At 44.5% G+C, this 10,223-nt stretch overlaps 1 protein-coding gene across 1 annotated transcript; it reads left to right on the top strand.

Moving 5' to 3' along the window:
- The first annotated feature begins 566 nt into the window (after window positions 1-566).
- On the top strand, window positions 567-6,575 carry LOC112684798 (alpha-protein kinase 1-like). Its single transcript, XM_025556467.1, has 2 exons — window positions 567-974; window positions 3,069-6,575. Exon 2 carries the CDS (start codon window positions 3,080-3,082, stop codon window positions 5,690-5,692), a length of 2,613 nt encoding a protein of 870 aa, XP_025412252.1. The 5' UTR covers window positions 567-974; window positions 3,069-3,079; the 3' UTR covers window positions 5,693-6,575.
- The last annotated feature ends 3,648 nt before the right edge of the window (window positions 6,576-10,223 follow it).

Raw genomic sequence — 10,223 nt, 5'->3', positions numbered from 1 at the left:
ATATATACACACGGTTGGTCGGTCTACGCGTCGGTCGGCCGCTCACGCTCACGGACCGTCGGCGGCGGCGGCGGCGGCGGCATTTGAAAATTTCAGTCTTCTCGGTCACTCTGTCGGCACTCGTTTCATGTTTCCCCCCGAGGCACACGCAGCACCCTGTCGATCGGCGGTGCGCTCACCACTCCCCGTCGTCGCAGTCGTCGTCGTCGTCGTCGTCGTCGTCGTCGTCGTCGTCGCCGCCGCCGCCGCCGTCGTACACTCACGCACACACGCACACGCACAACCACCACGCACCCCGCCCGCCGTCGTCACCACCACTACCGCACGACACAGCACCGCGTACTAGTAGTAGTGGTGAACACCGTCCACACGCACACACGCACGCGATATTTCGCCCCGTTCGTACCTCCACATCGCCGGCTGCCCCGTGTCGTCGCGTACACATCACATCGCGCGCTCCGGCCCGCAAGGACGACAAACGCACACCGCACGTCATACGATCGGCACCGATCGCGAACGTCGTGTTTACATTTTTTTTTCCGTTGGGTTTTTTTTTTTTTTTTTTTCAAATCACGTTTCGCCTCTCGTCCGCGTCCTTAAAAAATTAAGTTCGGAATATCATTTTTTCTTACTCTCCTCCCCCGTCCCACCACCAATCGTTCGCCCGGCGTTCGTGCCGTCTGTGCGTTTCGTTACCGAGGGGAAAATTCAAAAACAACCGACGGCGGCGGCGGGCGCGCGATAATTCCGACTTTTCGGAGTACACACATGTACGATGTTTTCGGCCGCGAAACGTGTTCTCCGTCACCCGCCCGGCGACACGCCGCCGGCGCCATGCCGATGATGACCGTTGGCGCGCGCGGCATCACCGCCACCGCTACGACGAGCGTTGTTACTGCTCCACTACCGTGCCTACTCTAGCAACGACAACACGCTACGCTCAGCTGATTCTCATGTGCTCGCACGCCACTATCGTAAGTATTATTTATTCGTACGTTTTTTTTTCTTTACGCGCCCGTGCCACTATTTCAGTTGTGACGTTTTTCGACATCGGTGTTATTAATTGTCTCCGACTGTTTGATGATATTTTACGTACGCTAGTTGTACTTACGAATAGGTGCACTACGTATTAATTTTTTATTTTTTTCCCAAATTTTACTACCGGTTGTTCCGTCTCGGTTTAATTTTTTTCTTTTCTTTCATTACGTTTCGATCTCGTCTGGACGACATTTTAGAGATGAGTCGTAATATTGTTATATTAACCTTGGTGCGATCGGTTTGGAGTATATATAAATTAACAATAACTCGTATATTTTTATCGGTAAACGTACGACGGAAATACACCTGACGCGCGCTGAATTCCCTTGCACGACGACGATAAGAGGCATTTATTATTGTAGTGATCGCGATAACGACGACAAGTCGCTGTATATTAATCGAGATTTACCGGACAACCGTCGACGTCATTATTATTATTTTCTATTGTACACCTATTTATCACCGTCTTCTTTCGGCCGCGTGCACAAAAACAATTCCTGTGATTAACATCGTTTTGAGTTCGAACAGATTCCATTTCGTTAGACGACGAACATTTAGGTCGAAAACATCGTAACCGAATTTCCACTCGTCCACGTTCGACGAAACCTCGTCTGTATGTAAACCGCGTTATCGCCGACGAGCGATTTCAAATTTTCGTCGCCACACGTTTTCGACGGGACCATGCCGTATTTGCCACCCGGTACGTATTTTTTTCCTCCTCCTCCACCCACCCTCCCGGTATGAAATGATAATATTTATAACTACATTATAATATTTTGCCGTACAAAAAACGCGATGTGCAAAACGACTTTTTTATTTTTTCGCTTTACACTACAATCGGTCGTAAAAATGTATGAATCATAGAATGTTGTTATGCGCTCGCGAGTGAGAGGGAAAATAAATGTTTCTCGTTCCGACGCCGATTATTGTGAGTCATATAACTTGACGGCGTATAGCGTCGTCACGTTTACGATTTTTAATAAAAATATATAATTATACCAGTGTTTCGGTACGCGCGCGCGTACACACACGCACGCATACACACGCATACACACACACACACACACACACACACACACACAACGGCAGAAATGCCATAAAAACGTAATTAAAAATCGTTATTTTCGTATGCACGATCGAGCGAGAGGAAAAATTGAATACAGCGCACAACCAACCACCTGACGAGGGTTGATGTGAAGGGAAAAAACATTTATTAAAATCGGGAAAAAATTGCGAATATTCCCCGAAAACGTTTTTGTCTCGTGTCGTACGCGCGTCCGGTCCGGCCAACGTGTGGCGTACGGTTTGAGCCGCGACGGAGCACTGGTGTGAGAGAGAAGGAGAGCGTTCATCGCGCGGTCGCGGCGTCGTCGTCGAAGCGTCTCGAGAATTTTTATCGTCCGACCCCATGCGCGACCTTGACATGACACGCTACCGTCGATTTTTACGTACGTTTTTAATACGTGTGTCCCGACGAGCGATAACGGAAAAACCACCCCGTCTCGTTTCCAAACGATTAACGCGCGTCGTCGCCTTGGTCCCGGCGGTTTCGCGCTCCGACGCCAAAACCCATTCGTCGCGATTTTATTATTGTTGTTGTTGTTGTAGTTGCCGTCACACACTTGTCACCACGCGCGCGTGCGCACAGGTGATGTGTAATGCACGGCGGGCGGGATGGGACAGACCCATTAATCGGACCGGATCGGTGGGTGCTCGTGTACGTAAATCACGCGGGTCGCGTGCACTTGTCGCGGCGGGTGGCGGACCGTGGGGGGTGTCCGTAAGGGGTGGTGGTCGAACACGCCGCCCTTTGCACTAGCCGAAAACGCGCGCAAACGTTACGATACTTTTCGATACGACACTGCTTGCGCGCGCAAACAACATTAGTCGTCGCACCATGTTTTACCGTCGTACGCGACTCGCGACCACAGTTTGTTTAACTATGAATAACATAATTATTATAATGTACGTAATGCACTATTAATAACTCGCTTGTTATCGTGGTTTTTTTTCCACTTTGTCGTTTCCAGCACACGTAATCATGGAAATGCAGATCAGTAACGCGTCCGAGTTCCCGCTGTACCACTCGATGGCCGCGGGACCCCACTCGTTCCAACTGCCGGGCGCCATACCGCCCGTCAGCACCATTCCGTCGTATAAGAACACCATGTTCCCGGACCGATTGGGCTTCTACTACGACTCCGCGGGCGTCACGCACACAATGCCCACGGAACGGTGCGACCGATGTTACGTTGAACTGCCGGCAATCGGTGCCGGCCACCAATTCGGCAAGAAGCTGTGCGGCATGTGCGCGGCCAAGGAACAGCAAGTGTCGCCCAAGGTGGAGACCGAGATACTGGACCTGGACTCGCAACAAGTCATGTCGCAACAGCAACAGCAGCAGCAGCAACAACAGCAGCAGGACTCCAAGGCGTTCTTGCAGCAGCAGCAGCAGCAAGACTCCAAGGCGTTCTTACAGCAGCAGCAGGACTCCAAGGCGTTCTTGCAGCAGCAACAGGACTCCAAGGCGTTTCTGCAGCACGGCGGCGGTGTCGTCGTGCCGCCCGGCTACGACCGGCCGCCCCCACCGCCACCACCGCCAACGGTCGAGTGGCCCGGCTACTTTCAGCCGCAGCAGAACACGCTGTCCGGCGAGCACCTGTCGCCTGACTACAACAATGTGACGACCACCACGACCACACCACCAACCATGATGGGTGGGTCGCCGCCGTCCGACATGCAACAGCAACAGCAGTACCAGGCCAACTTTGACGGCGGCGGTGGTGGTGGTGGAGGCGGCGGTGGTTACGCGGTCAATTCGAACCAACAGTCCGGCGGCGGTGGCGGATCGGCGACTAAGGGCAATGGGTCGTGGAAGTCCAACGAGGCGCGGCGCGCAAAGACGTACGAGTGTCCGGCTTGCGACAAATGGTTCACCAGTTCGGGTCATCTGAAACGGCACTATGGCACGCAGCTGCACAAGAACGCGGTGAAGCAAAGTGGCAAGCCTGACCCCGCGCTGTTGCCGATGAAGCATCACTATCACCCGTACCGGGACCCCGCGTACGTCGCCCAACAGAAGCTCAAGCAGCAGCAGCAGAACGGCTCGTCTTTGCACAAACAACAGTCGTCCATGATGATGTCAGCAGACTTCCGCCCCGTCACGTCCACGTCATCGTTCAACACCGATTCTTTTTTAGAGCTGACTCCCCCAAACCTGACAGCAAGCCTCTCGGACAGTTTGGGGGGAACCCAATTCCTACCGGCCCGTCGGCCGGTCAGCAACAGCAGCAGCAGCAACAGCAACAGCAGTACGGCAGGTTTCACGGACGAGATCCAAATTTCTTCGTACCCCAGCAACAGCAGCAGCCGCAACAACAACAGCTACCCGGTGGACCCAATGGTGGACCCTACGGCCCGCCCCCACCTGGCCACATCGTACCACGACCACCACCGATCGTCGATGGCGGATCAACAAGCGCGTTCGGCATACCGGCACCCCCAGATCACGGGTACCATCCAGCCCTACACCACCCAGGTTTCTATGATCCATCAAATTACCAACACGGATTCGTACATCACTATGCCCGATAATAACGGTGTCGGCGGCTATCACTACGATCATCATCTCCATCAGTATCATCCTCACAACATTATCAGTGATCACCATCAGCAACAGCAGCAGCAGCACAACGTTGACTATCAGCCGTCGTCAACGTCGTCCACGTCGTCGTATCTGCAGCAGCAGCAGCAGCAACAGCAACAACAACAACAACAGCAGCAGCAGCAGCAGCAGCAACAACAACTTCACCACCATCAACAACAACATCGTCAACAGCAACACCAGCCGTTCCAGAGATTGTCCACGCTCATTAAACAGGAACCAAACGATTTGGCCGAATTCAGCGCGGACGATACTTCGATGGCCAGCCCGGACTCAAGCATCGATCACCACAACAATCAGCATTACAGAGGCTTGTTGGTGGTGGCGCCTTTATCTTCTCCGCCGCCTCTGCAGCCTCCACAGCCGCAACCCCATCAGCATCATCACAATCAGCATCAGCACCATCAACATCATCAACACCAGCTGCAGACCGCAGTCGACGACGACGCGGTGGTCAGCGACAGCGGCGGTTCCGTCGACCTGGACTTCGGGTGCGGTGGCTCGGCGGAACTGTCGTCGTCGTCATCACCCTCGCAGCACGCGGCCAAGAAGTTCCGGAAGGCCACGCGTGTCACGTGCGTGCTGTGCAACAAGGACTTCACGGACAAGTGTTACAAGACGCAGCACGACCAGCGGTTTCACAGTGGCGAGAAACCGTACCGGTGCGGCGTGTGCGGCAAGCGGTTCGGCGAACACAAGCAGTTGCAGGTGCACGAGCTTCGGCACAATGACAGCAACAAAGCGTTCCCGTGCACCATGTGCACGAAGAGTTTCAACTTCAAAAACGACCTGGACCGGCATTTCATGTCCAGCCACTCGGCCGAGAAACCGTACCAGTGCGTGCAATGTAAGAAGAAGTTCGTGCGGCTGGACCACAAGCGGCACCACGAGAAGACGCACGGCGGTGCCGTGGAGAAGACGAAAAAGAAAAAGAAAGCCGTGGCCGAGCTAGCGCAGTCCACCGGCGGCCACTTCGAAGACCAGTCCTAAAACGCGTAAATATATACATGATCCCGGTGTTTCCGTAATACTCTCTCTTGTTTACAGATCTAAACGTTTTTAACCGATTTTTTTTTTTTTTAAATTAAATTTATGTATTATGTTTCCACCCCTTCCAATCATTCTCCCCCCCCCTGTAAATGTTAGACAAGGCATCTAATTTAATATTTAACGCGCGATTAGTCGTCTCGGAGTGGTGGTTCCGCTCCACAGACCAAAATGCATATATTGACAGTTTCAGGATAAATTATATTATTTTTATTTTCGACTGATTTTTTTTTTCGCGGCATCACGCGCGACCGGCGAAAATTTAAAATTATCTTCGTAATTTCGTACGTTCGGGATTTAGATTTGACTTACATTTTGTTCGGAACATGTTGACAAATACAATTCACGCCAGTATCTGACGCGCCTGGTTCAATTACCACGCACGAGAGCGTTGAAACATTTTCAATGTCTGCCGGCATTAAAACTTTATGTTGTACATTACATTAATAATAATCCTAATTTCAGGGGCATTAAAATATTGTTAAGCGTTTTTGTTTTTATATTTTGCGACTCGCACTCCTCCGTTCCCTGTTAAAAAAAACCCCCATTCCTATTGTTGCGTCGTTTGTTGATGGCTCAATCTATCTATATTATATAATTATATACATTATATTCTTTAAGAGAATTATTATTTAATACATTTTTCGTCCCTGTTTTGTTGATATATTTTTTTTTTAATTTGGGTACCAATATTGCATTAGTTAAAACAACATATCCCTATGTTACATATCACACGACGACGCTCTAGAATTATTCTATTACTTATGACATTCATTTGTTTCGTACCTGCTATTACTATATAATAATAGTGTAATATTATATCGAATATATTTATTGATATTACTATTATTATTATTTTTAATACCAACCTTTAAATAACAATATTATTTTGTGTTAAAGTAGATATTTTTGTTAGCAATAAGAATAACGCGTTAATTATTATTATTATTTTTTTTTATCGCCCTTTGTCCTCGGTGCGAATTTTTAAGTTTTTCCACATTTACACAGTTATGTTACTTTTCCTGACTTTTTGTATTTGTCCATAATATTATGTGTTATTGCGCCAAGTGTTTATTATTATTATTTTTATTATTTTGATTTATAATTAAACAAATATCGATAGTACAAAAAAGTACCTCGTAGATATTGTGGAAAACTACTACTACTACTACTACTACTTGGTATCAACAAATAAATTTATATAATTATAAGTATCATAATAACATTTATAATTATATATATTAATAATTAGCAAAATTATTATATAATGTTTTAACGAGCAATAAGTTTGTAAATAATAACAAAAAATAATAAAGATTGACTAGAAATAACACGTCTATACATTATTACACATGTGTATTTGTAAACACATAATATATTATTTTATAGTTAAATAGGTTGATCTTACACGCGGAAAAAGTGTGAGAGTCACCCCTCTACTCGTTGTCCGTTCAACACTTCCCGGTCATGTCTTTCGCTATTATGGGGTCGTGGATTTCGAACCCGAGAAAGACCCTTTTAATACGTCGTATAGTCCCAGCACAAGGGATGGGAAGTGATTCTTTTAACCCTTCGTGGTTGTTCCTTCTTTAACCGTATTTTATTGGGTATTACGGTACACTTATTTCAAACCGACCGAAATTTCTGCCGATTGTCAGTTGACGAGTTTGGATAAACGGAAAACTACTGGTTGTAGTCAAACAGCGTATGGTACTATAAACAGTTAATATCATGTACGTATGTGTATATAAAAGTATAATATAATATTAAATATAAGTATAAATAATATAATCATACGTCATCAACAATGTGCAGACACGGTAACATACGAGTACTCCTAATTTTATTTATCATATTATTTTTTCTAGGATTCTTATATTACACATATTGACTAACTGCATTATTGTTTATTCGGAACATTTCAAGTACAAAGTGTAAGAGTTTGTGATTGGTTAAAGTACTTGTAAGCTAAATAATTCACGCTATAAGTCGAGTTTTGTAAGGTAAATGAAAAATTGAATTGAATTCAGCCAAAGCCATTATGAAACTATTTTCAAATAACATTAACTAAAAAAAAAAAAAAATTAACGGCTGAAAATATAATCGCCCTTCTATAATAGGGATCCCTAGTCCCCTCTTCCTATTTATTACTGATTTTCATGCGAGAAAGTCTAGAATACGCTGGTATTGTGATGGTGGTGGATTGAAATTCGACGAAACAAAACCTATTACATCACAGACGACGACGACTACCTAATAGTATACCCAGTATATTTTCGTTATTCGATTTGATTACGCGTAGCCGGTCCGAGGTCAATCGACTCAACGGCTATAATGGTACTCTAAGCAGCGGCGTATATAGGGGGGCCTAGTGGGCTACAGCCCCCGCCTAAATATTTTAAAAAACTTAAAAATTATTTTAAACCTATGTCATATTTTAATGGTGATTTATGCTTATTTAGAATTTGCGTTCAACGTCAAATCGTTTTGGAACATTCTGTAAATGAAATGTGGATAAGTACCTACTTTGTTAGTAATTCTTAGACAGCAGTGGTAATTTAACTCTGTCCATAGTAGCCCCTCCCGAAAATATTTTCTGTATACGCCACTGGCTTAAAGGGTGCGTTGGAAAGAATAAATCCGCTAAGTCGCAAAAATATAAACATCTATGCCGTGTCACCATAAATCCTTGTACGTCAATATGTACAAAACACTTGGAGTAATAATTAATGAGACGGATCAGTTAGTATCACGTGCGCAAAAGTGATGTGAACGCCAAGAAAAGTTAATAAATATAAATGCGTATACGCATTACTCGCTAAACAACCTATTTTCAGCATAAAAGCTACAGCCTATAGGAATGGAGGTCCTTCAACGTCCGAAACATCCCCCTGGCTATATACGCTACAACACGAGTCTATATTATATTCACCGAATCCAACGTGAACTATATACCTATATAATTTATAATACCAACGCACAGCCTCCTCACCCCCGTGATATTACACTACATATTATATTATACATAATAACTCGTATATTCATCACGTTTTGTGCGCGGCGAACGTCGTCGAAAATTTACATTTTTCAAGAACATTCTCTCCTCGCGGTCACTTCTGCTGCCACGGCGGTGGTGGGCTCGCCAAGCAAATGACGTCTAAATATTTACAAGTGTTTGTGTTGACCACCATCGTAAAAAGGTCATATATATACATGGTATAAGGGTTATACACATAATAATAATAAACGTGTGTGTGTGTGTGTGTGCCACTGCCTAAACACAATACAAGTCTTACGCATACACATACATATTACATGTGTATGTATGCGTAATAAAGTGTGTGTGTTTGTATGAGTGTGAATGTGTATATAAAATAACGGTGGCGGGGAGAAGGAAGACGTCGTAAATAATATATTAAGTCTGGAATATCAAAACGAGACGCATATTAGTCGGCGGACACGTATAGGTTAGGTATTTATATAAAGGTGGTATTTGGTTCAGGAGGAAAAATCCAAAATCGAGGCGAGAATTAAAAAAAAAAAATCAAAGTCATCGCATCAGCGGCATCATCTTCCGTAACGATGTCAACATCAAGCACCATCATCATCGATGCTTGCAACGTTTTTATTCGGTCGCCTTCTTTCGCAGCTGCCATATACACGGTCTCCATCGGTAAAATTTATAATATAAAACGAAAACGAATAAACCGAATACAATTATTTATTGTCTATGATATATATATTCAATTTATTTCTGAGTAAATTTTGTTTTTTCATTATCATTATTAAAATACATAAAATAGACTAGTACGGAATAAATATAAATTAATAAAAAAAACGATTAATATTCAAGTACTTAGTATAGAAATACACGTGATATACACGTAAGCAAAACGAAATCTTAGGCTTATAAACATCATATATTATGACAAATTATTACGAATCGATGTTAGTTCTCGTGAAAAAAATATTTACACTTCGTTTTAAATTTTAACGTTGACCAATAAAAATATGCATCTTTTTAAAAAAAAAAATGTCCTAGTGTCATCGTACATCTGATGAAATTTAGAATTATTCTAAAATAGTCATGATACATTTAACTCGTTTGGAGCATAGATTACTGATGAATATTACATTTTTTGTTCTACGGATAGGTATTATAAGTATATACTTCTATATGTGTGTGTATACATAAAGTTTAACAAACAATAAAAAAGAAATCCTCCGGTGTCAGTCGCAACGGACGCATGAAATAGTATAATAAAACGCGATGATTTTATTCGAGTCACTTAACGCGCTACGGCGCTAACGGCCGCAAAAGCGGCGAGATTTACGTAAAAATAAAAATAAAGTGGACATTTTTTTAACCCGACTTACACTTGTAGTGCACGTATCTTCGTTAAAGAGTTATTTAAACAATGTACATATTTATGCAGTTATTAGGTTCGCCACGTGTACCTATTTACGTGACACG

The sequence above is a fragment of the Sipha flava genome, unplaced genomic scaffold, assembly GCF_003268045.1.
Source record: "Sipha flava isolate LNK unplaced genomic scaffold, YSA_version1 258_pilon_pilon, whole genome shotgun sequence".
In the NCBI taxonomy this organism is placed as follows: Eukaryota; Metazoa; Arthropoda; class Insecta; order Hemiptera; family Aphididae; genus Sipha; species Sipha flava.
Note: the sequence above shows the minus strand (reverse complement) of the source record. Positions and strands in the feature narration are given on the sequence as shown.